Raw genomic sequence first — 27,512 nt, 5'->3', positions numbered from 1 at the left:
GCTCGATTGGCATTTGCCATTGAACACCAGAATTGGCAGGTCCGCCACTGGCGACCGGTGCTTTTCACAGATGAGAGCAGGTTCACCCTGAGCACATGTGACAGACGTGAAAGGTTCTGGAGAATGTTATACTGCCTGTAACATCGTTCAGCATGACCATTTTGGTGGTGGGTCAGTGATGGTCTGGGGAAGCATATCCATGGAGGTACATACAGACCTTTACAGACTAGACAATAGCACCTTGATTGCCACTAGGTATCGGGATGAAATCCTTGGACCCATTGTCAGACTCTGCGCTGGTGCAGTGGGTCCTGGGTTCCTCCTAGCGCACAAAAATGCGCTAGAGTTGATGGGAAGATGGATGGAGCCAAATACTGAGCAATCTTAGAAGAAAACCTGTTAGAGTCTGCAAAAGACTTCAGACTGGGGTGGAGGTTCACCATCCAGCAGGACAATGACCCTAAACACAGCCAGAGCTACAATGGAATGGTTTAGATCAAAGTATATTCATGTGTTAGAATGGCCCAGTCAAAGTCCAGACCTAAATCCAATTGAGAATCTGTGGCAAGACTTGAAAATTGCTGTTCACAGATACTCCGTCCAACCAGACAGAGCTTGAGCTATTTTTCAAAGAAGAATGGGCAAAAATTACAATTATGTGCCACTTTGTGTTGGTCTATCACATAAAATCCCAATAAAATACACTTGCGTTTTTGGCTGAAACATGACGAAATGTGGAAAATTTCCAAGACTGTGAATACCTTCTCAAGGCACTGTACAAGCACATGGGGGCCATACAAACTACTGAGGACCATTTTGAGTTGCTGCAATGAATTTTCAGTAAAATGGACTATCCTGCTGCATAACTTTTTCACTTTGATTTTCAGGGTATCTTTGAATTCAGTCTTCTGTAAGTTGATAATTTTCATTTCCATCAAACGATGGGGCATGCTGTGTTCCTAACACATTACCCAGTCCATATCAGTATAGATATCCAGCATGATATTTTTCCCCACTGAGATCTGATGTGTTTTCAATGTTTTCTGTTAATTTTTTTGAGCAGTATATATTATGCCCATGTCCACCTATTTAACATGACAACACAGAACAGTTAACAAAGAGAGGCAGTGTAATTAACCTCCTTAGCGGTATTCCCGAGTGTAGCTCGGGGTAAAATGTCAATCCCAAAAGCGGTAACCCTGAGCTACACTCGGGCTTACCATGCAGCGTTGCATAGGGAGTCCCTGCAGCACTTACCTTGTCCTTCTCTCCCACGATGTGTCCCCTGCAGCGTCCCCGGCCATCTCCTCCGGCCGATGCCGGCATCCTGCTTTCGTGTTCCGGTCCCTGTGACGTCGGGGCCGGAACCAGCTGCAAATTTGAAATTTTTAAAAAATGTCATTTTTTAAAAAATGATTATTACATAGTAAAACATTGCTGTTTCAATGTATTTCACATTCATTTTGTCCCTAATGCTTTGTCCTGTGCCCTGCCTGCATTTTGACTGTTCTTTCTGCCTGGAAACTTAGAAAAGTCCATGGCGTCCAAAAAGCGTCCCTTTACATCAGAAGCGGTATTAGAACAGCTAGAGAACAGCGATAGAACCACTTGCAGAATTGAGTGATAATGATTCGTGGGGAAATTCGTCATCAGACACTGAAAACAATTTTGCGACTTTGCTCAGCGATGTGCGAATTTGCCTCTGTATTTCAAATTTCAGTGTTTTTTTGGTTTGATTATATTATTGAATTAAATGTATTATTATTATATTATTTTTTATGATTTATTAAATTATAATTTATGATTTCGTGTTTCAAATTTTATCATACCCGGGATGTATACTAGACTCTTGTTCAGACAGATTTCAGTGAGCTATTCCTAAAAATTACAGCCTACAATAAAAAACTACATATTTCCATGCAAAAAAATGGTACCGCTTTCAGCACAAAAAATCGGAAAGAATCATACCGCCGAGGAGGTTAACAGGATGCTGGATAACAGTAATTAGTGGTGAAGGAATTATGGTTTGAATTTTGATTTCTGGGCAAAACTCAAATGGCCAGTCATTGAATACTTAAAGTCGAATTCCAGGCAAAATTAAAATACACAAATTAATGCAGTTCTGTAGTAATACACCCTTAAATGTATGAATTTTATTTTTTTAATGCAAGCAGTGTAAGTGCCTGAATTTGACTTTGCATCAACTTCCTGCAGTCCCAGTACAGCTGCTGACCAGGTGAGCAAAAAGCAGCTCAAGAAATCAGTTACTGTACAGCGCTAGGAGCATTCTAATTGGAAGAGAGAGCAGAATGATAGAAAACCTAGGTCTGTTGGTTCTTCTATTACTGTCAAGTCACAGGAAAGGAGTGGGGAGGATTCCTGTATGTGTTAATTATCTGCAGCAGAGAAAAAACAGGTCTCTTGCCCTGCCAGACAGGGTTGTGTAAATTTCTTAAGAGGATGGACAAAAATCCAAACTTTTGCCAGGTAAAGCAGCCACCAACCTAAACTTTTTAAGTTTGCCTGGAATTTGGCTTTAGTTGTGTGTGTATGTATGCTTTATGCATGTATACATGTGTGTATATGTATATATACTATCAAACCTTCAGTAACTTTTTTTTTGGGGAACAGGTATCAGCCTCCCAATCTTGCCATTTCAACACTGTACTGGAAAGCATGGCCTCTCCTCCTCGTCGTAGCTGCTTTTAACCCAGAGAATATTGGTAGGTACTTTTTACTTTCCTTTGCGTCCTGGGGTTGCATTGATAAGCTGAAGACAATATAGAAATTAAGTAATATGTTTTATGTTTTGCCAGGGTTAACTGCATGGGAAGAATATCCAACATTAAAGATGCTTATGGAAATGGTCATGACAAAGTAAGTTCTGGGTTTATATGAGGATTTTTCTTCTAGATTAAAGGTATTGCGATTATGCTCATTGCAAGGTTGCTGTACCTCATATATAGTGAATTTGTGCCCAGGTCAAGCAAAATAAAGTATTGATATGTTTTGAACAAACGGTAAAAGAACAAGTAGTAAAAGCACTTTGGTACACATCTTCATTGAGTTCTATATCTATAAACATTGTAAAGAAATTCATCTTTGAATGACACAACACAGGTACTTTGTTTTTCTATGAGACAGCCTTGACAGGCTGTTGATTCTCTAATGTAAACATTAGGGATGCACCAAACTTTCGGCGCCGAAAATAGTCCCAGCGGCATTTTTCCGAAAATAGTGAGCCGATACAGGTGCCAATAACGAGAGACCCGGCCCTAATAAGGGGCGGAGTGTCTATTTGTCCAGGGGGGTTTGGTGGGGCTGTGTGTACTGCAGATGGGGGGAAGGCAGGGGAGAAAGGCAGGAGAGGAGCAGTGTATACAGACCGGCTCCCTCACTTGCAGCCAAAAAATGACATTGCCGGTTTTTAAATGCAATTACCTGCTTTTTTTTTTTTCCCCACTATAGCTCCCAGAAGGAGCTGTCATTCGCCCACCTCTAAAGTAAACAAAGGGGCGGGGTCACTGGGTAATTCTACTGGGTGACCCCACCCCTTTGTTTACTTTAGTGGCAGGGTGAATGACAGCTCCTTCTCAGAGCTTTAGTGAAGAAGAAAAAAAAAAACAGTAATTGCATTTAAAAACCAGCAATGACATTTAGTGGCGGTAAGTGAGTGAGCCTTAGTGTATACACTGCTCCTCTCCTGCCCCCTCCTTGTGCACACTGCCCCCACCCCCTCCCCCCTACAAAGAGGACTTGTCACTTATATATACTATCACGTAGGGAACTGTTGGTCCCCTATGTGAAAGCAATAAAATCATAGGTTGAAAAAAATAAAATAAAAATACACATTAACAGTAAAAAAAAAAAAAAAATTTGAGCCTCCACATATACACAGACATTTCAGTTTTCAGCCAAGTGCATCCTGAATTCTCATTTTCGTTTTCGGCACCAGAATTTTCATTTCAGTGCACCACTAGTAAACACACTGTAGATGTTTTTAAAGTGGTAGTAAAGTCTTTTGTTTAAGTCTTACTTACAGGTAAGCCTAAAATAAGCACATGTGCTGGCGGTGACGTCATTGTGGCTCCGGCCATTTTATACAGCTGGAGCCCAAAAACCCGGAAGGAAGACCAAGTAAAAATGTCAGTACCAGGGAACAGTGACAGCACTGCACTGGAACGCTCTGTGTAAAGGCAAGTCTGTCATAATGTACTAGTATGCGGTTCATACTAGTACATTAGGACCTAAACCTGCCGAGGCTTATTGTTGTTTTTTTGGGGGGGGGGTTTCCTGGTGGTTTACTACCGCTTTAAGCTGTTAGAATAACTTCACAATAAAGCAGAGCTTCCATTGTACACCAAAAGTCTGCTGTGTTTGCAAGCCCTTGCCTTTAACAGATGTTTGCCTCCCACTAGAGCTGCAGGCTTGAAATCCTAGGAGAATACATTCAGCCTATTGCAAGAGTGTTTTCAAGCTCTTGGGCTTGGGGTCAATTTAAATTTCATGCCTTTAGATCATCACACCATATGAAAGGTACACTCGCCTCAAGCATAAAAATGTTTAGCTGCTGAGGGGCTTTAACATTCATATTGGCAGTCTTCTTTTTCAGTTAAGCTGGCCATGCTTGGCTTCAATTTTGACCAATTCCTGTTGAATTGGCCAGAAATTGAGCCGTGGGTTAGCCCTGTCAGCATCACCCGGCTCAGCAAAAATGTATTTAAAAATTACCTCAGCCAGGTGAAAAATTATTGACTTTATCCTGTATTAGATGTTCAGGTATTCAGGCAGCCATGGGTGCTGTGGCTATCTAAATACTATAACCGGCAGGGAATATTCCTCTATCCACACTGTTTGACATGGAGGAATCTGTGGAAGAAGAGAAAATTGAACCTGTATTGCTAGTTTAAGATTATCCTTCTTAAAAAAGATGTATGGCCAAATCTCTTTTGGCTGTTGCTTCTCTTGAGGGTCACAGTAGTACTTTTGTGCTCTTGTGACCCAGAGTCTGCTAATGGCAACCTATTCACAAATTTGTTTATGCTGTGAATGGATTGGAGGGTGTTTAAAATGGAGTCACTTAGGAGGCTGTAAAGTGTATGCTTGCCATGGCACTCTGGTAAGTGCACTCCTTATTTGAGCCCTCCTTATTTGAGCCCCTGGAGGGTTGGGAGCACTAGCACTGAAACACATTAAAACTGATGGAAACTCGTGTCTTGGCAAGTGAAATCTGAGCGTCAGTTTCCATCATTTTTTCTGTACATATGGTGTGAACGAGGTCTTAACCTAGAAAGAAAGTAGACCATTAATGTGGGAACATTGTGGTCATACAGTGGATATAAAAATTCTACACACCCCTGTTAAAATGTCAGGTTTCTGCGATGTAAAAAAATTAGACAAAGATATATAATTTCAGAACTTTTTCCACCTTTAATGTGACTGTACAACTCAATTGAAAAACAAACTGAAATCTTTTAGAGCTTCCAAAGCATCAGAGGGATCTCATTGTTAAAAGGTATCAGTCAGGAAAAGGGTACAAAAGAATTTCCAAGGCATTAGATATAGCATGGAACACAGTGAACACAGTCATCATCAAGTGGAGAAAATATGGCGCAACAATGACATTTCCAAGAACTGGACATCCCAGTCGCACTGTGAAAAAATAAAAGTCAGCAGCTACAAAAGCTGTAGCTGCTGACTTTTAAAAAAAACAGTCAATCGCCTGTCCCACGATCCTGCGATGCCCTCCCCGCAGCCCGTTTCACCAGTCTTGTGTTCCAGGCTCCGGCATCTTCAGTGTAGCCACCTGGCTGTGACAGCTTGTAGCTTCACAGCCAGGTTCCCACTGCGCATGCGCAAGTAGCGCTGCGCTTCCTGAATGGTCCTGTTGTCTTTTGGGACCTGTCACGTGTCCCAAAAGACTACGGGGAGGGAGGACAACTTCCACTTCTGATTGCCTTGGTGATCATAGCGGAAGTGGGAGCTGGCACCTGTCAATCTCTGGTACCAGCTACCCCACCCCACCCCCACCCCCACTCCCCAAAGTTGCCAGTCCTTAATGGGGAGCGGAGGACCATTCTTTAAAGCGGAACTTCCCCTTTTGGGTGGAGCTCCGCTTTAAAGGTGGAAAAAGTTATGAAATTATTTATCTTTGTCTCACTTTTTTACATCACAGAAACCTGACATTTTAACAGGGATATGTAGACTTTTTATAACCACTGGATCATTCGATGTATAACTGATATATATATATATATATATATATATTTTTTTTATTTCTACTGATCACAAAAATGTCATCTTTTTCCACCTTCCTCAGTAATTATTCATATCCACCGTGCACAGTGACAGATGAAGAGACGAGGACAGAAATTATCAACAGAGAGTTACAAATTTCTCAGCGTGAAAAGCAGGAAATTCTGGCATTTGAGAGTCACTTGGCTGCAGCTTCCACCAAACAGACCATAACAGAGAGTAACAGCCTGCTGTTATCTCAGCTGACAAGCTTGGATCCACAGTACGTCCGCACATTGCAAAGTTTATTTTTCACTGCATTTACTGGTTGACCTATTGTTAGCATTCTACCTGTATTTACTGATCTTTGCCTCAATATAGTCAGTTTCCTGTTCTTGAATTGGCAAAGAAATATTGCACATTAACTGCATCAACACCTTTAGCACAAGGAAACATTTACTGACCCAAATAAAGGGTGAAAAGTGGACTAAACTCTTAATTGATTTATGATCATTCTATGTTTCAGGGGTCCTCCTCGCCGTCCTCCGCCTAATGCCATAGAGCAAATAAAATCATTAAATCAGTCATTACGGTTAGGACATCTGCTTTGTCGCAGCCGAAATCCTGACTTTTTGCTCAATATCATCCAGCGACAGGTATGTTTAGAACAAAATAACTTTTGACATTGTTGGTACATCCATATTGAACAAATTACCAAACTAGTATATAATTTCTGCAAATTGCACATGTATAAATGTGATCCTTACTATCGCCTACATCATAACAGTACATCTTAATGAAATAACAGTAATAAAAGTGTTCAATTATATTATAAGTAAGTACATGAGTGTCTTAGAGTAAGCTCCATTACACTAGTAGTGGTTATTATTATTATGCATATATACATATACACAGGGGTAGACTTGACAACTCATGGGGCCCCCCGGATAATAGGGGATCATGGGGCCCCTGTGTCCTCGCCCACACTCAAACCAGACCCAAAAAAAGCTTATGAAAGGTACCAGGGGCATTTTAAGGCGCCCCCTATTGACCCTGGGCCCTTGGGCAGTGCCCGAGTGCCCAAATGGTCAGTCCGCCCCTGCATATACACAGATGTATATATCACTTTTTTTTTTATAAATCGCATTTTTCTATTTGTAATAAGCAGCTAAAATGGCTCCTGAAAAGTTTCTGTTGTGCCTTTTGGTCTACTATGCATCACAGGTATTGTTAAACTGATAAGCAATGATGGGTGTAGCCTGCGCTAAAGAAACCCTATAAAAATGTGAACTGTTATCAACTTAATCAGAGCACTAGGTGGCCAGAGGGCTTGCTCTCATACAGCTGTATCTTCACCAATAAATATATAATTTGGAGCTCTCATGCTGACAGGTTGATTATTTCAAGTTGAAACCACAAAATTACATATTCACACATTTTCTAAACAACAAAAAGCACAATTAATTTTGTTAGATAATTTATTCCCAAGGTTCATAAGCAATTCAGTTGTAATTCTTTGAGATGTTGGTGAATCTGTGTTTATTTTAAATCTGATATACTGCAAACAGCTGAATATGCTGAATTTAAATTGCCAGTCGCATTCCTTTTTAATGGTCACTAGGAACTGTAACACTTCAATAATGCTAATATTCACTTTCGGGTCCTAAAGTCACCCTTAACCCCCACCTCCTCTTGCCTCGCTTGCATCTTTGTTGATCGGTGGCAGAGAATAGGGCCAAGCATGACTAAGGAAATGAAGGTGTTTGAATATTATTACAACTCCTTGGTTTTCAGGGAGTCTGGGGCAACTCTGCAGGTTTAGCAACTGTATATTCAGGTACTCTTAGGTTTAAAATGGGGGTCCGCTTTCAGCCACTTTTCAACTTATTATAAAATGCATTGCTCATTCCAAGCACTGTTCATTTTAAGGAGCTTCATTCCAGTAGACTGTAACTTCAGCCAGCATGTGTATTATGGCTTTGCAGATCAGTGTAAATGAACCTGTACTACATTTTCTGAGTTTAAAAGTAAAAGTGTGCTATTAATTTCATTAGCTTAGAAAGTCTGTTCAGTGATCCTCTTTCCTGGTTTTATTTGGTTACTAGGGCTTGATTATCTCTGATTTCAAGCCTAAGATCGATCACCTGCCAGGTCCCTGTCCAGTGAATTTGCCCTTACTGCCACTGAGGCAGTCTCATTGAACTGTGGATTGGTAGTTGGCAGGACTTGGCCATGATGTCAAGGAAAGCTAGTCCCTGGTAACAAGAGAAACTAATTCAGATGGATGTACCAAAGAGTGTAATGATGTGCCCTTCAATGAGAAAAGGATTTGATGATTAATACAGGATAATCTTTTCTTTTTTTAGGCATCCTCTCAGTCAATGCCCTGGTTGGCAGACCTGGTCCAATCTAGTGAGGGGTCTCTGGATGTGTTACCCGTACAGTGCCTGTGTGAGTTCCTGCTGCATGATGCTGCTGATGAGTCAGGAACAGGTGAAGATGATGAGGAAAATGAGAGTAAGGAGCAAAAAGCAAAAAAACACCAGGTAGGTTTGGCCGTTTTACGCCACTTCACTTGGTTAATTTTGATGGCATATTATATCACTCTAACAAAAGACAATATTAGTTTTGTACTAGCTGCCATTGTCTAGATACATTGCACATTGATTTGTTCACCGACTTTGTGGCTGACGGCTTGTAGTTCTCTATAAGCTACCAGGGCACTGTTGAATACTCTAGTAGTGAACTTTTCCTTTAAACAATAACAATACGCAAGGATTAAAAGATAAATAGATTGAATACTAAGTAAGTTTTTTAATTAGCTGCAGGGGATTTAATTTCACTTTAATTGCAGTGAGGTCCAGATTTGGTAGTAGTGCTTGGATCACAACACAGTCTTTTGGCAGGTTTACAGCTGAAATAAGATTTTATAAGTATTTATCAAATTGCCTTGATATTAAACTAGTTTAAAAACATTAATTTGAGCCAGGGCTATAGATTGCACACATCATATGCAGAATTTCATTTAAATTATAATAGCTAATGATGGAACTTTGTATTATTATCGGAGTATCTTAATTTCAAACTGCAGAATTGTTTGTATTTACCTTTTATTACAATCTTTTGCATGGACAGAATGTGACATGTTATTGCATTTTATGCTGTAGCCCTTAGACCCTGTTCACACTGGCAATAAAAGCAACCGTTTAATGCTCCTCAAACGCTTAGTAAAGCAGTCTGCATTTGACAATATGAACAGTGCACAGAGCTGTAAGCATTATCAAAACATGAACAAAAGTGAAGCTACATGTCAAGTTTGGAAGGAGTTGAAGCATCTCAGCTCCTTTCATTCATGTCTACGATAGTGCACCATAAACGCGTGTTTGCAATGCGTTTGGTCTTGTTCGCAACAACAGAAAAAATAGGTGTCTGGGATGTCCTTTTAATGCTTTTTTTTACTGTGTGTCAAACATGCATCAAATGCACATAAAACGTTTGGGGAGCATTTTTAACATGCATTAAAAGCGAATTAAAAGTGTCAGAAACGCGCCGAACAGCACGCATTAACTCTATAGACACATTTGTTGAGTGTCAGTATTTTGAGCCTGTGTGAACAAGGCCTTCATACTTTCTGAGGCATTAGGATTTGAAAGGAATCCTTTCTTCACAGGCCAGGGAACGTGGTGCTCAAGAAAGATGCCTGAAAGGAGATTGATTTTGCATGATTCTTTAAATTTGAAACACAGAGCTGAAAATAGCTGTGATAGTTAATATACACAAGTACAAATGTATGCATGCTTATTTATGTTCATACATACAGTCAGGTCCATAAATATTGGGACATCTACACAATTCTAACATTTTTGGCTCTATACACCACCACAATAGATTTGAAATGAAACTAACAAGATGTACTTTAACTGCAGACTGTCAGCTTTAATTTGAGGATATTTACATCCAAATCAGGTGAACGGTGTAGAAATTACAACAGTCTGCATATGTGCCTCCCACTTGTTAAGGGACCAAAAGTAATGGGACAATTGGCTTCTCAGCTGTTCCATGGCCAGGTGTGTGTTATTTTCTCATTATCCCAATTACAATGAGCAGATAAAAGGTCCAGAGTTCATTTCAAGTGTGCTATTTGCATTTGGAATCTGTTGCTGTCAACTCTCAAGATGAGATCCAAAGAGCTGTCACTATCAGTGGAGCAAGCCATCATTAGGCTGAAAAAACAAAAACCCATCAGAGAGATAGCAGAAACATTAGGTGTGGCCAAAACAACTGTTTGGAATATTCTTAAAAAGAAGGAACGCACCGGTGAGCTCAGCAACACCAAAAGACCCGGAAGACCACGGAAAACAACTGTGGTGGATGACTGAAGAATTCTTTCCCTGGTGAAGAAAACACCCTTCACAACAGTTGGCCAGATCAAGAACACTCTCCAGGAGGTAGGTGTATGTGTGTCAAAGTCAACAATCAAGAGAAGACTTCACCAGAGTGAATACAGAGGGTTCACCACAAGATGTAAACCATTGGTGAGCCTCAAAAACAGGAAGGCCAGATTAGAGTTTGCCAAACGACATCTAAAAAAGCCTTCACAGTTCTGGAACAACATCCTATGGACAGATGAGACCAAGATCAACTTGTACCAGAGTGATGGGAAGAGAAGAGTATGGAGAAGGAAAGGAACTGCTCATGATCCTAAGCATACCACCTCATCAGTGAAGCATGGTGGTGGTAGTGTCATGGCGTGGGCATGTATGGCTGTATATTTATTGATGATGTGACTGCTGACAAAAGCAGCAGGATGAATTCTGAAGTGTTTCGGGCAATATTATCTGCTCATATTCAGCCAAATGCTTCAGAACTCATTGGACGCCGCTTCACAGTGCAGATGGACAATGACCCAAAGCATACTGCAAGAGCAACCAAAGAGTTTTTTAAGGGAAAGAAGTGGAATGTTATGCAATGGCCAAGTCAATCACCTGACCTGAATCCGATTGAGCATGCATTTCACTTGCTGAAGACAAAACTGAAGGGAAAATGCCCCAAGAACAAGCAGGAACTGAAGACAGTTGCAGTAGAGGCCTGGGAGAGCATCACCGGGGATGAAACCCAGCATCTGGTGATGTCTATGCGTTCCAGACTTCAGGCTGTAATTGACTGCAAAGGATTTGCAACCAAGTATTAAAAAGTGAAACTTTGATTTATGATTATTATTCTGTCCCATTACGTTTGGTGCCTTAACAAGTGGGAGGCACATATGCAAACTGTTGTAATTCCTACACCGTTCACCTGATTTGGATGTAAATACCCTCAAATTAAAGCTGACAGTCTGCAGTTAAAGCACATCTTATTTGTTTCATTTCAAATCCATTGTGGTGGTGTATAGAGCCAAAAATGTTAGAGTTGTGTTGGTGTCCCAATATTTATGGACCTGACTGTACATGAACATTCATACATCATGGTTCCTTTGTTAATAATGGAATGCACTGTGCAGTAGCAATGGTATTTGCATGTAAAGGGACTGCCCTTAGTCTCCTAGATTGCAAGTTTACATTATAAATAAGGGTTTTACTCAGGTTTCTGCAAAGTCCCAGTTACTCATTATGGTAACAAATTGTTGTGCAATTAGGCAATCCTTTGTGACTTTGTGATCTGTGTAGTGCAGATACAGTTTACAGCCTTGCAGTAGTGCAATCACAGATTTGCTGTGCAGCATAACTGTTATATTTTGTGCAGAAATTTGTAACAGGTTTCACCTATGACATTGTATTTAATATCAAATAGCTTCCAGATTCTATCACTCTTTGTCCAGCATACATTCATTTGCAATTTTTAATATGGTTCGCAATTGGATAGTCCAAACAGTTTTTACAGACTCTTGGACGATTGTGGCCCATTTTGGTGTCTCTCCTACCTTTTTTTTTTTTTTTTTTTTAATTTTTTTTAAGAGATATGTTTAAACACTGTTATGATTTCTTGCAGAGACAGCAAAAACAGAGGCAACTTCTCAGCCGGCTTCAGGATTTGCTTCTAGGACCAAAAGCAGATGAGCAAACAACCTGTGAGGTGTTGGACTATTTTCTTCGACGTCTCAGCTCACCTCAGGTTTCTTCCCGAGTCTTGGCCATGAAGGTGAGTGTTGTTTACATTTAAATTTTGTTTTACACAGCCATTAGCATATAGCTGACCACATTGAAAGTTGCTTAGATCAGCTCAGATATGGATATTATTTTTGTTTCCACAGGGCCTCTCCATGGTGCTGACAGCAGGGGCTCTGCAAGATGGAGATGAAAAGGACCAGCCTATGGATGAAGACTCTGCAGACTTTGAAGCGATTCCTGGCTACCAGTGGCTGCTTAGAGATTTGCCAAAACTTCCACTGTTTGATAGTGTTAAGGGGACTACGGCTGCGGCATTACAGCAGGTTTGAATCCAAATTGAATGGTGGACATTTTTTTCTTATTATTTATTTTATTCAGTTGGATGTTACTTAAAATCACCTGGCCCTGATACAAAAGCTTAAAGCAGAATTAAACACTCCTATCATTTGCAGACAAGGAAGTTTCCATCGTGCTGCATATGTGATCATTTATGATGGCCATCATTTGATGGCTTCACAGTTGAAGTGCACACAACAGTGACAGTTTTGCCTTGAATGTTTTTAAAGTTTTCAGTAAGGCCTCATTCAAACACACAAATTTTGGAAGTGTTAAAGAAAGTTAGATGTTTACCCGGTGCTACTGTTAGGAAAGATAAAAGGCGTATTTTAAAAATTGGCAAAAAAGCTAGTGAAGAGTGCAATGTTGATGTTGTCGTGCACCTTGGCACAAATGATTTGTCCCAGAATGATGCGTGTTTTGTACAGAAGGATTTTCAGTTTTTTGGACAGTGTCTTCAACAGTTAGGGTGTACTGTTCAGGGCGGATTTGATTTAAATCAAACTGATTTAAATCACGATTTAAATCACTAGTCAGTAAGGCTTGATTTAAATCCTAGTTTTCTACATAAAGACTAATTCTTGCTGGTATAACTTTAATATGCAAGTAGATGAAGATTTTTAGAATAACAACTTTTCATATTAGTTTTTTTATCCCCAGTTTAATAGGTTAATCATTCATATTTGGACAACTTTTCTGTTGTACTTAGGAAGGAGAAAAATAATCATTACCTTAATAATTATTTAAATAGATTTATTCAACTGAAACAATAACATTCCAGCATATGTTATTTGCTTAAACAAACATCCATGTTTGTTAACTAATTTGGCTAAACAAAATATATATATTTTAAGAGACTTAGACTGTCAGCCCCTTCCTCCTCACACTTAGTTTCACTTTCTTCTTGTGCAGATCTATTCCACTCCAAACAATCAGAAAAATATTGTTTCTATTCTATTCATTGAACTTCTTGAAACTTAGCACTGAAGGGGTTGATTCTGTATTCATAGGTTTGTAGAAGTTAGGATTAAGGTCTTTTTCTTAACTCTAATCATGTTATAACATTTTTGCTGTGAAGAAGAGGCATGTGATCTCCGCTGAGTCAAATTCAGTTTTGAGAACTACAAAAGTAAACCAACATCTGTGATAATATCTTATAGGCAGAGAAACTGCCCAATAATCTTACAAAAACCTCTGGAAGAGCATGACATTGTGAATGGATTCATGGAATTTATTTACCAAAAAAATTAAACATATACAGCCTTATTCTACATAATAAAAAAACTAATCTTTATTTCATGATGGAATAACCTTTGGATGGTAATATATTTTCCTCAAAAAGCATTTTATTTAAAAAAAAAAATCTGATTTAAATAAAAGAAATCCGATTTTTTTTATTTTTTTAAAAAAATCATTGATTTTTATCCACCCTGGTACTGTTACATGTCTTACCTGTGCATAATGGACAACCAGAGAAAATACTTCGTATAGCAGAGTTCAGTGTTTGGTTAAAGGATTGGTGCAAAGCTGAAGATTTTGGTTATGTTAGTCATGATGCTATCAGGTGGTCTGACATTGAGCTGTGCAAAAGAGTTGGTCCGCATCCTTCACACAAGGGCACTGCTCTTCTTAGTACGGAACTTAGAAGTTTTTTGGACATGTTTTGCAGCATTTCTGTCCCCAGCAGTTTGAAACAATTTGTGTTGCTAAGGACTGGGCTGATGGGGTGGTCATTTCAGTTAAAGTTTCTGGTAGTAAAAGTAAAGCAGTAGATAGCAGTGTTTGTCATGTCATGTGCAGTAATGCTTGTAGTTTATGCAACAAGCTTTGTGAGCTGACAGCTCTTATGTCTAGGGACAGCCTGGACCTTGTTCTAATTACACAGACACGGTTCAAGGAATCAAATGACTGGGAAATAACTATACCAGTGTATACACTATACAGGAAAGAAAGAGTAGGGAAGAGGGGAGGTGGAGTTGCCATATATGTCAAAAATAGCATAAGGCTAACAATTCAAAAAACAAATGAAATGCTCAAAACTCTCTGGGTCTGCCTTCCAACCAGAGAGGAATCTTCCATTAGAATTGTTGTAATATACAGATTCCAGGGCAGACTGAAGATTATGGTAACTTCTTGATTGACGCGATAACTCAAAGGTTTTGATTATGGATGACTTCAACATGCCTGACATTAACTGGAATTCTCAAACTGCTATTACAAGCAGGTGCAGGGCTGTAATGGAAGCACTGAATGGGCTTTTTCTAAAACAGTAAAAAGTCCAACCCGAGGTAATCATATTCTAGACCTAGTACTGGGGATCAACTGTCTAATGTTGAAGTGGGAGAAAATTTTGGTGCTAGTGATCACCAATGTCTTTGGTTTGATATCAAAATACCTGAAAAATCATATACAAAAACAAACGTTTTAGATAAAAAAACGAATTTTGCAGAAATGGGTGAATTTCTAAAAAATGAAGGTTGGAGTAAAAAGACAGGAGTAAGTAATCAGTGGGCACTGTTAAAGTCTAACATCCTGGAGGCAACTAGATTGTCAGGCAAGTTATGCAGGCCATAGACGGCTTGAAAACTGGGCGTTTTTTCGTCCGATAAAAGAAAAATCGGTCGTTCGTTAAACTGACGTTACCACCAATGATTACAAAAATTGGCCAACCAAGCCATAAAGTTCACCCCATATAACAGGCAAAACTTCTGTTCCTTCCAGGTCACGGCTCATGTGCATATTTTTTTTCCGTGAAAACGGTCGTATGATTTGACCATCGTTGACACGAAAATCGGTAGTTTTCTACGAATTTTCCAACATGACCGATAATCCAAAAGTGGGAAAAAACGCAAAATCTGGCTGACTAATTAACCCACTAACAGTGCGAAAATCAGCCGCTTAATCTCTCAGACGAAAAATCGGCTGATTTTCGAACCGTCTATGGCCGGCATAAGTAAGAATAAATGGAAGGAAAAACAAATATGGTTCACTAAAGAGATAAGTAGGATAAGGGAAAAAAAAATCATTATATAGGAAATTCAAGGAATTGGGAGGTGTAGCTGACAGAGAAGAGTACAAGAATAGACAAAAGGAGGCCAAACATATCAGTGCTGCCAAAGCACAAAAAGAGGAGTAAATTTTTTAATATATTAAGAAAGGAGATAAAATCATTTTGAGGTACGTTAGTGATAGAAAAAAATATGATGGGATCAATAAAATGAAAACTGGGCACAACACTTAGGCTGAGGGAGACCTACTAACCACCTAAACAATTACTTTTGTTCATTCTTCTCAGAAATCAATTATACGAACAATAGTAAGTTGGGAAATTATATTGATTCTAGTAATGATGGATCATTTTTAGGATTTCCGGAGACAGAAGTAGCAGAGGAAATTGCTCGGTTAAATATTAATAAAGCAATTGGCCATGATGGTATTCAGCCCAGAGTTCTAAGAGAACTTCGAGGTATAGTTGTTGGACCGCTAATTGATCTTTTTAATCAATCTCTTCTAACAGGAGAAGTTCCCCATGACTGGTGGACAGCTAATATTTTACCTATCCATAAGAAGGGCTGCAAGGTAGAAGCTGGCAATTACAGGCCAGTGAGATTAACATCGGTTGTAGTTAAGTTAATGGAATCACTCCTGAAAAGAAGGATCATTGATCACCTTAAAACACAACTTGCTGGATCCAAAGCAGCATGGCTTTACAGAAAGCAGATCATGTCACACTAATCTGATTGGATTTGTTGACTATATTACCAATGTTTTGGACCAGGGTGGTGCTGTGGACAAAGCATATCATGGTTTCTGCAAGGCATTTGATACTGCTCCACATAATGATCTAATACTAAAGTTGTACAAGGTAGGAGTTAGCCCTTGAGTGGTTTAGTGGATATGCAGCTGGCTAAAGGATAGATACCAGAGAGTGGTTGTAAATGGGGTTCACTCAGAACAGAGACCAGTCACTAGTGGTGTACCCCAAGGCTCTGTACTAGGTCCTGTTCTATTTACTCTATATGTAAGTGATAAAACTAAAGGTTTGTTGAGTAAGGTATGTCTTATTGCTGATGACACAAAGGTGTTTCATAGGATTGACATCCCTGGAGATGTTTGTCACATGGAACATGATTTGGCATTGCTGAAAGATTGGTCAAAAAAGTGGAAATTGTGTAAAATAATGTACCTAGGGAAAAAGAAAATGAATCATTTGAGAGAGTACAACATTGGGGGTACAGTGTTGGCCAGCAGTCCAGAGGAAAAGGATTTTGGGGATACTTATTTCAATTGATTGCAAAATGAGCAAACAGTGTGGCCAGGCAGTGGGGAAAGCGAATATAATTCTAGGATGCATCACTAAAGGGGTCACCAGCAGGAGGAAGCAGGTCCTGATTCCTCTATATAGTTCTTTATTAGACCTCATTTAGAATACTGTGTCCAGTTCTGGAGACCTCACTTACATAAAGATATTGATAAGTTAGAACGAGTCCAGAGACAGGTAAACGGTGAAAGGTCTGGGGGATAAAACATATTTCAGGAATGTAACATGTACTATCTGGAGGAAAGAAGGGAAAGGGGAGACATGATTGAAATCTTTAAAACATCAAGGGGGTGAATAAGGTTCAGGAGGGCAATATTTTCAACATGAAATCAAAATCAAGAACATGGGGACATGACCTGAAAAGGAACTGGAGGAAAGTTCAAAACTAATCTCAGAAAGTACTATTTTACTGAATGAGTAGTTGATGTTTGGAATAAACTTCCAGCAGAGGTAGTCAGCCAGTCAACAGTAAATAGCTTCAAACATGTGGGACAAGCATAGATCTAAACTCAGACAAAAAAAGTTAACAAAAAAAAACCTAAAATAAGCAAAGATACCCCCCCTCGATGGACCTGTCTCTTTTTCTGCCGTCGCTTTTCTATTTTTTTCTGCACGCGTTCTGCAATGGCACAAAACCAAAATAAAAATAATAATTGTTTTCTATGTGCCCTGTTCACACAACAGGATTGGTATCACGTGCAGATTTTTTTTGCGCAGGACACCTTGACGTGACATCAACACTGTGGTGTAAACAGGGCACATAATTGATGCGCATGAAAACTGCTGTAAACTCATGTCTTTGCAAGTGAATCTGCATGCTTTTCCCATCCATTATCGTGCATGTGTGGTGTGAACGAACCCTTAAACTGATTGATAGGTTTAGTTCTGCTTTAACATAGACCAACACCTGTGTGATTCTAAAGCTGGCCATAGATGACTCAGTTTTGTTTCCTGCAACTACGACTTGCAGGAAAGAAAATCGCTTGATTCCCCATCAACACAGTGTTAAAGGGAGAATCCCTCCCATGGAGCTTTTGTGTTCTCCCGGCGGAAGGAAAGCCATCTGGTAATAGTCCCATGAAAAATCCAGCAGGCTGATTGTACTTAAGTTGTTCAATAATCGATCTGGGTACTGTCAGCCTGCCTGTAGATGGTTCGAACCTCTTCTTTTAACTATAACTTTCGATGAACCTCATGTTTACTGAAATGGGGTGTAGTTTGCTCTTTTTGCAGTAATGCTTCTAGAGGCTCAAATATCAGAGGAGGCAAATGTCTAATTTCTAAACCGTGTGCAGTTATTGTCTGGGCCCCCAGTTGGCATTATCCCTGCAGGGTCAGTTGAAGGTTTGTTAGTTATAACTGCCTTTACTTCATTATGTTGCCTAAAGTCTTTTGTTTTGTTCTGCCCCAGGCTATTCATATGGAGACTGATTTACGGACCATTAGTGCCTATCTAGTGTACCTTTCCCAGCATGCACCGGTAGAAGATCAGGCACAACACAATGAACTTGCCCTGGTGAGTGTCAAGTAGATTTCCAGTGATATTTGTGCCTTCAACATTGTTATCCTGTGAATACTAAAGCTGGCCATACATTATACAGTTTTCTTGTACAATTTCTGTACAATTCTCTTTAGGTTTGCCTTCAAACTATGTACTGCAAGGGCCTGCCTAATAGGAAGCAACTTGAAAGTGTTTTTTAGGTGTGACCTCATGTTTATGGTTTTTGGTAACTCTAAAGGAAAATTTGTACAAGAAAATCATATATGGGCAGCACAGTGGCTAAGTGGTTACCACTTCCACCTGGCAGTACTAGGGTCGCTGGTTCGAATCCCAACCACGGCACCACCTGCCTGGAGTTTGCATGTTCTCCCTGTGCCTGCGTGGGTTTCCTCCGGGTACTCCGGTTTCCTCCCACACTCCAAAGACATGCTGGTAAGTTAATTGGCTCCTGTCTAAATTGGCCCTAGTATGTGTATGTATGAATGTAAGTTAAGACCTTAGATTGTACACCCCTTGAGGGTTAGGGACTGATGTGAATGTACAATATATATGTATGTAAAGCGCTGCGTAAATTGACGGCGCTATATAAGTACCTGGAATAAATAAATATACTATATACCTGCCTAACTATGAACTAGTTGGTGACAATAGATAAATGTTTCTTTGTATTTTTAGATCAATGTTTAGGAAGGTATCAACAAAAATTGCGCTTTTCTTGGTATAAGTTTTTCCTGTCAAAAGGGGCAGAGAATGAATTCTTGGTGTCCTGGAGCTTAAACGGGACTTCTGTTAATTACGTCTGGCATCGATAATGAGGCCATGCATGGCAAAACAGGTGTTCTTTAGGGTCAGTTCACACTACTTGCATTTCAGTTGCTTTTTTCTGCTTCCAAAACACACAGAAAGTAGGTTATATGGTTGTCAATGTCATAGTTCACATCAGTGCTTGCCGTTCCAGTGCATTCCGGTTGCAGAAAAAAAAAAAGTAGAACAGGCTGTATTTTTTCTGCACAGAACTGTAATGGAACATGGGAAATGCAGAAAACGCACCTGAAAAACACACTGGAATGCTCATGTCCCTATTTAAATTGAAGAAGAGATGGGAACATTAACTGAAATGCATAAAAAACGCACTGGAATGTGTCAAAAACACACCGGAATGCGTCTGTTCTGCATTTCTATAGTGTGAACTGACCCTTAATCTTTGTGGCACCAAATACATCATACATAAGCAATGCCTAGAGGTTGCTCTTTTTCTTTTTTGCTTTAGGCTACTGTATTTTGCACATGATCAGTGCTCTTGCTTTGAAAAAAAACCAGAAACCATCCACCTTTTATGGACTGTGCTGTTGCCAGTAACATGCAGGTTTAGCTTTTTTTATCATCTGAATACTAAACTTGTTTGCAGGTCTGTTCTGCTATATCTTATATGTATACTGTACATTCCTGAAGTGTCCACATTTGTATTTAGTCTGTTGGGGCACACATGTAATGGGTTTAGATTTTGTTTTGTAGGATGTGGCCCGTCTCACAGTGGAACGCTCTACCATAATGAGTCATCTATTCTCCAAGCTGTCCTACTGCACGGAGTCTAACGCTGTCCTGTCTGCATTGCTTTCCATCTTCTCACGCTATGTCAGACGAATGCGGAAGAGCAAAGAGGGTGATGAGGTGTACAGCTGGGTATGTTGGTCACAATGTGTTTTTTCACTCTTGTTTGATGTATACATAGTTTAAATTCAACCATTGATAAGGTAGGACTAGACTAAATGTCAACTAAGCTGACCATTTCCATATCATACATCACAGGACACAGAAGAGTTAATTGTCATTACTACATGGGCTATGCTGCCATCCTCAGGCCACTGGCCTGAAGTGGACACTGGTCACAATAAAGGCTGCAATTCCTACCAAGGCATAACGCCTCCCAGCTTAGCCAAGCCCCCGTTTTATGTTAGTCTCTGAAGGTGATGGATGTTTTCTTGGGTTTCTCTGAAGATCTATTTTTGAGACTTTGTTCCTGTATCTCTAGGCCTGTTCCTAACACCCCTATTTAGGCAGAGGTGGGTCCTCTCCAAATCGGTCACTGTGGCCAGCAGGCCATGAGCAGTTTTACTCAGGCCCACATTAGAGTGGGGAGAGCCTGTAATGTATCCTGGATCCTGCAGGCAGCTACCTCTGACGTACAATGTACCCTGTGATCTCGCTGTTCAGGTCCAGGGCAGTGATTCTCCTGGAGGGGAGTAGAGTCCCTGAAGACTCTGTAGGGAGAGCTCACCGTCATTGGTTAAGTTTTGGCCTATTAGGCCCTGCAGTGTGGACTGCTAAATGTCTGTGTTTGTGAAGTTGTGGCAACCCTGCTTTGTGTTCTCTCTGTGTTGTGTGTTAGAGCACAGGATGGCATCAGGAGATGTTTTTCTCCTTCTGGGGTGATATACAGGCTATGAAAGTGTTAAGGGGCAGGCTGGTCAGCCATTTTGTGTCTCATTCACTTCTACGGGGATTCCTTGCTAATAGCACTTAACATCACCCGTCTAAAGTTTCAGCCGTCCTGCCTTTCACTTTCACTAACCAAGCTGACTTCTGTCCATCGAGGCACAGCAAGTACAGGGTCATGTGTATTTTTGGGAAGTGCTATCATCTTCGTGTTTTAGCAAAGGTCAACACTCCTCAACTGAGTGGCCGCTTCCTGCTTGGTTACGAGCCCATCATCTCTTAGCAAGCCATAGCTTCACACAGGCAGATAGGTGGGGAGAAGGATCCCAGATTATTTTATCAGGAAGGGAGATCCTCCTGCAATGGCTCCCCTCTGGGTCAGATTGGCTCTGAATTTCTAATCTTATGTGGTATCCTCACTATTTCAAATGCACAATTCTTCTCCTCTTTCTTTGTGTCATGGGAGGAATTGCCTGCAGCTATTTCTGTAATGCGAGATCAGTTCTTAGGAGTTCTTACTAGCATGGAACACTCTGTGGGCCCTATCCTTCCTCTCCTCCCCTTTTGAAGAAGGATGAGGCAACAGAGAAAGCTCAGTGGAAGTGAAAGTGAAAATAGATGGGGATCAGGAATTCTCTGTAGAAGAGTCTCCTCAGGAGGAATCTCAAGGTCCAGGGTTGTCTCCGACACAGAAGCCCGCAGTACGCTTCCTGGTGTATGTGTTGCACTGACCTTAAGTTGCTTGCATTTTGGGTCCTAGTGGTCGCCAAAAAAATTCCCAGGTCCTTTCCAGTGCCCCCTTACTTGTAGGATGTGTTTTTTTGCTGATTGAGCTCACCCAGAGAAGATTATTAATCCACCAAAAGGGTTTGCTCACCAGTACCCCATGGAGAAAAAAATTCAACAAGACTTCGGGTTGATTTCTGTTTGAATAGGGCCCTGACAATCCAGGTGAATTATATCCTGGTCTTTAAAAATGCCACAGGTTAGAGGTTGTAAGTCCTCTTCGAGACACCATTCTCCTCAGTTGGGAGCAACTCTGCAGCCTGCGGTGGAGAGGCACTTTGTTGTTCGGGCTGTTGGCACTTTATCTGAACTCTGCTGCTTCGTTTCAACAGTCTGATCCCCTGTTTGTTCTGCCTGAAGGACCTCGTAGGGGTCAGGTTTCTTCTAAATCTGCTATTCCCAGGTGGATCATCAGCTCATTTCTCAGGCCTTTGAAATTGAGGGCAAGGTTCCTCCTTTCCTGGTTAAGACCTATTCCCTATTCCACTATTTATTTATTTCAGGTACTTATATAGCGCTGTCAATTTTACGCAGCGCTTTACATATATATTGTACATTCACATCAGTCCCTAACCCTCAAGGGGTGTACAATCTAAAGTCCCTAACTCACATTCATAAATACACATACTAGGGCCAATTTAGACAGGGGCCAAATCACCTATCAGCATGTCTTTGGCGTGTGGGAGGAAACTGGAGCATCTGGAGGACACCCACGCAGGCACAGGGAGAACATGCAAACTCCAGGCAGGTGGTGCCGTGGCTGGGATTCGAACCAACGACCCTAGTACTGCCAGGCGGAAGTGCTACCCATTTAGCCACTGTGCTGCCCACACCATTTAGCTATTGTGCTGCCCTCTAGAAATGTCAGTGCTTTAAGGGCCATCCAGTATCAAGCTTCTGTAATTGAAGTTTGAAAAGCTGCTACCTGGTCTTCTCTTCCCATGTTTATAAAGTTTTACCAGGTTGAGGATTGCAATATTGGGCAAAGGGCCTTGCATCTGGCTTTGTAAGTGAGTTCCCCTTTTTATTTGGAGATTTTGGCTTGTTGGCCTTGTTACTGTGTTTCCCACCTCTCAGATTCATTGCTTTGGGACATCCCATGTAGTAATGACTATTAACTCCTCTGTGTCCTGTGATGTACAATAAAGAAATTAGGATTTTTATTTGTAAAATCCTTTTCTTGGAGAACATCACAGGACACAGAGAACCCTTCCCTCTGGCTTGTGTTCCTCGTTGCTTGCTACAAAAACAACGCTTAGCCAAGCTGGGTGGGGTTATGCCTGGGCGGGAATTCCTTCTCTTCCGGTTCGTGTCCATTCACCTGAAGATGGTAGCATAACCCATGTAGTAATGACTGTTCATTCCTCTGTGTCTACTGATGTGCTCCAAGAAAAGGATTATACAGATAAACCAAAAAACGTAATCCTTACAAGTTGAAAAGAAGCTCTTGTTTTTTTCCCCCTGCATCGATCTATCTATGCTAATTTTGCAAGACAAGACTGATATATGATTGTTTGGAAGGCCTAGAAAGTATAAGCAGTAGATGTGTAAGGCTTTAAAAACACAGTGGATAGACTTTTATGTACTCGTCGTTTCAAGGAAAAGTTGCATTTACCCAGAAATCACTTTTTGTTTGGAGAGGAATGACTGAATACAGTTCACCAAAATCTCGACCTACCGTGTATTTGGAGCTTTTAAAAAAGTAACTTACACACAGCATATGGTTACTTAAATCTTTGTTTAAAATGACTCGTATGCAGTTACATAAGGTAGAATTGAACTCCCAAGAAAACAAAACGATTCTTGTAGATTCCCAGAATCGCAAGGGATAAATGATCAGATTTTCTAAGGGCAACAGGGGAAAGCATCAATACTTCTCTGTTGTTTTCCGGGTGCCGTCACTGATCTCTCTCTGACAGGCTGGGTTGTAGGGAGGTAGAGGGTAGAGTTAGGACCACAGATTATCAGGGTGCTGTGACCTGGCTCTGTGGCTTACATATGTATTTGCAAATGTGTGCTAACTAAACCCGTTATAAACGCATACTGTTAGGTTAATTCGGTTGTTAGCAAGCTGGCTGGCAAGTTGTCCAAGAACATTGTTCTCTCCCCTTTATTTCACTATGTGATGCCTGTTTGTGTCCTTGCTTCATAAGCCAGTTATAGACTTAGGGAGGTGGCCATTTTTATTTGTGGGTTGTAGGGAGGCCCTCACCATGCTCAGTTACATTGCAAGACTGCTTCTCGTTTTATTGCACTTGATGACATCAGAGAGCCTGTGACTGTCAGCGTGGTGATGAGAAGTGTCATTGTCTGCTGTGGCTGGGTTGCAGGATACTCACACATCGGTTCAAATATTGCACAGGAAATATTAAAATAAAAAAGTTCTTAAAGCGGTAGTAAACTGCGACCTTTTTTTTTTAAAAATAAACCCACAAGACATTGGCATAATGTGCTAGTATGCATTGCATACTAGCACATTATGAGAAACTGAACACTGACAGGGCTTCCATCTTCACCCGGTCCTCCTTCCTGTGGATTCCGGTGGTTTGAATGGCTGAACCGCAATGACGTCACTCCGGAACATGCTCACGGGAGGCACTTTTTATGGCGCACAGCTCTGAAGGAACGTCACGGGCATGCTGTTCTTTCAGAGTGCATGCGATGGTGCTCCTTTACTTTAAATATCTTCTAAACAGTGCACCTTTAGGAGATATTTACAGTGCCTACAGGTAAGCCTTATTGTAGGCTTACCTTGTAGGTACAAGTGAAAAAAAAAGCGTTTACTACCACTTTAACATCTAAGATTGGTTCAACTATGGCTAACCCAACAATCCTGGCCAAGAGCGCAGTCCTATTTCTCAGAAGTGTATCCCTCCTAGACACAGTGTGGATAATTGCTCATAGTGTTTGTGGTATTTTCTGCAGTCTGAGAGGGAGGAGAGAGGGGCACCAAACAGCCAGTATAGTAAGTAGTATATTAGTTTATTGATGAAAAATAAAAAGTATTCTCACAAACACTCAAGCAATCTAGGCATGTCTCAGGAAGGCTACTGGTAACCCTGTGTTGAAATGGAGGCTCCACCGTGCAAGCAGGAATGCTGGCAGAAGAAGGGGCTCCAGTGGAAGGCTCCTGGCGGCTTTAGCAGTTCTTGAAGCAGTGGTTCTCTCTTTCTGGCCCAGCATTCCTGCTCGCACGGGGAGACATGCCTAGAACGCTTGAGCATTTGTGAGTAGAATACTTTTATTTTAATGTTTCATCAATAAACTAACTTACTACACTATATTGGCGTCCCTCTCTCCTGCCTCTTCTTTTGCGGTGACTGGCAGCCCATTTTTAGCTAGATTAGTTTCCACTGGATAGATTTAGCTACATCTCTGGGTTTTGTGCAGATTTAACTATTTAATCATTTGTGCATATATGGTAGTATTTATTAGGTGAACAAATTCACATTTCACAATTTTCTTCTGATTCCTTCATTTCCATCTATTTCATTCTGAATAATGACAAACATGATTTATGAGCAGTTATATAGCCCCCTTTAGAATTAGTGATACTTTTAGTATATTGGTCTTTGGGGGTTCCGGCACAGGTTACGCACCATGGGCAATTTTTTCTTTTGCTTTTCTTTTACAGTCCGAATCTCAGGATCAAGTTTTCTTGCGCTGGGTTAGTGGGGAGACAGCAACAATGCACATCCTGGTCGTTCATGCCATGGTCATCCTTCTGACACTTGGACCTCCTCGAGGTAGAATTTGCTATTAAACTACAACTGACGACTTCTTCTGTATATGACAATATAGGAAATTACCAAATCCAGTTAATGTGGTGCACAAGCCTCATAAACAAAACCCCAAAAAAACCTTCCTTTGCCTTCCCTAATGGTGCGAAATCCTCCATTTGTGTGTCATATGCTACTCCTCTGTGGAAGCTGGAGCCCACCGTGGGATGGTTTCAGCAACCCAGAACGCATTGGACAGGACTGGGTGTGTGGTTTGGTGCTGATGAACAAGCTACAAACTTGTGAATCAGTAGTGATGTGATAGCTACAACCATTACAACATGGGGTTTTTTATCCCACTGTAGTGCAAGCAGGCTCTGAATTCAGGAGCAGTGCATCACGGTTATTACACTATCACAGGAAGCTGCAATAGGTGGAATTCACTGGCAGCACAGTAGGTATTTGTGCAGTTTTACAGGGTGAATAAGAGGAAATTATAGTTAGATACTGCAGCACATTCTTCTTACTTTGGGGCCATTTTTTGTGTAGTTTTCCTTCTGAATCATTTTGGCTGCATAGAACTAAACAAGCATTTCAATTTTATGACAGGTCACAGTGATTTTTTTTTATTGCTGGACATCTGGTTTCCTGAGAAGAAGCCTCTTCCAACTGCATTTCTGGTGGACACGTCAGAAGAAGCCCTGCTGCTTCCTGATTGGCTGAAACTCCGAATGATTCGTTCTGAGGTTCCACGGCTCGTCGATGCCGGTAGTTTGCTGCCTTTTCTGGCCATATAATAGTTTGTCTGACTAGACTAGAGCTTTGCGTTTTATCTTGTGTGACAGTATGTTGCCTATTAAATGGCCTCTGGAATGTTGTCAAATCATTAATTTCCACAAAAATCTTTCAATAACATTGTGTGCTTTTAAATTGGAACTAAACCCCCATAAGTTCTCACTTCTGTTGTCCAGCAGTGCAGTGATTACATCCCTCACCAGCCACCATTGTTCTCTCCCTCACTACTTCTGGATGCCGGGTTTTCAGCCTCTTGATTGGTCGGTAGTGTAAAAACATTCTCCCCAACACGCGCATGGGAGTCAGTGTCGGAAATGCATGCTGAGCTGCACATGCATAGCTCAGTGTGTTTTAATAGAAGACTACAAGCAAACAGATAAGCGTTTTGTTATTGCTGAAAATACATGGCATGTCTCTTCTGCAATAAAAAGCTGCCTGCTCCCAGTTTAAGAGATATTAAACTGTTACTATAAATGTGTACCTACAGGTAAGCTTATAATATCTGTAAGTACTGTGATAATCTTCTAAGCTACAGCCATTAAGAAGATATTCACATTGGCTGCCGCTACTGACATCACTGGAACAGGGCACACTGAGTGCACACATATGCACAAGTGACGTCATTGTGGTCTGCTATTCAAGTGGCCGGATAGTGTGAACCCAGAAGGAAGATCTGGTGAAGATGGAAGCACCAGCAGCGGAGACATCACAGTGCTGGAGGGCTCTGTTTAAAAGGTAAACCATAATGTGCTAGCACATTATGACGTAAACCTACAGGGGCCTATAAAAAACTTCCACTTTATTAGTTGAGTTTAGTTTCACTTTAATGTATTTTATGCTTGTTATGTTGTTTTTTTTTTTTTTACCTGTAAAAGCCCCCTTTGTGTAGACATCCTAAATCTCTAAGACTGCTTTCACACGGATCAGTTTTTCTTCCATTTTTGCATTTACAAAAAGTGAAAGAAAAACATTAAATCCTATAGAACTCTTCACACTGGTCAGTTGTGGGCCTGTTGCATTTTTCGAAGTCCTGCATGCTGCATGTTTGGTGCGGTAAAACAACTGCATAACAAAACGCACCTCCCCATTGAATGGTAAATGCATCAAAAACACACCCACGGTTCTGTTTTTGGTGCTGTTTTTTAGTCACAAGTCCTTTTTTCACAGGTGCAAAATGCACTGGAAACGTGGCAAAAATGCAGTTAAAACGTGGCAAAAACACATTTGAGTTTTTATTGCATTTTTCCAAGGGAGCAATGTGAAAGCAGCTGAAGACT

General features: G+C 40.7%; 1 protein-coding gene across 1 annotated transcript in view; it reads left to right on the top strand.

Moving 5' to 3' along the window:
- Nucleotides 1-27,512, top strand: part of INTS1 (integrator complex subunit 1) — a 206,492-nt gene that overhangs the window by 66,219 nt on the left and 112,761 nt on the right. The window contains exons 18-28 of the mRNA XM_089682295.1: nucleotides 2,632-2,723; nucleotides 2,817-2,877; nucleotides 6,320-6,517; nucleotides 6,761-6,890; nucleotides 8,601-8,780; nucleotides 12,223-12,372; nucleotides 12,485-12,664; nucleotides 18,410-18,514; nucleotides 20,015-20,182; nucleotides 25,356-25,467; nucleotides 26,050-26,208. Coding sequence (XP_089538421.1) covers nucleotides 2,632-2,723; nucleotides 2,817-2,877; nucleotides 6,320-6,517; nucleotides 6,761-6,890; nucleotides 8,601-8,780; nucleotides 12,223-12,372; nucleotides 12,485-12,664; nucleotides 18,410-18,514; nucleotides 20,015-20,182; nucleotides 25,356-25,467; nucleotides 26,050-26,208 — 1,535 coding nt within the window. The remainder of the gene's footprint in view (nucleotides 1-2,631; nucleotides 2,724-2,816; nucleotides 2,878-6,319; nucleotides 6,518-6,760; nucleotides 6,891-8,600; nucleotides 8,781-12,222; nucleotides 12,373-12,484; nucleotides 12,665-18,409; nucleotides 18,515-20,014; nucleotides 20,183-25,355; nucleotides 25,468-26,049; nucleotides 26,209-27,512) is intronic.

The sequence above is a fragment of the Staurois parvus genome, unplaced genomic scaffold (genome assembly GCF_062004578.1).
Source record: "Staurois parvus isolate SC_StPar_1 unplaced genomic scaffold, SC_StPar_1.0 ptg000018l, whole genome shotgun sequence".
NCBI classification, from domain to species: domain Eukaryota; kingdom Metazoa; phylum Chordata; class Amphibia; order Anura; family Ranidae; genus Staurois; species Staurois parvus.
The sequence above is the reverse complement of the archived record's forward strand: the minus strand, read 5'-3'. Positions and strand labels throughout refer to the sequence as shown.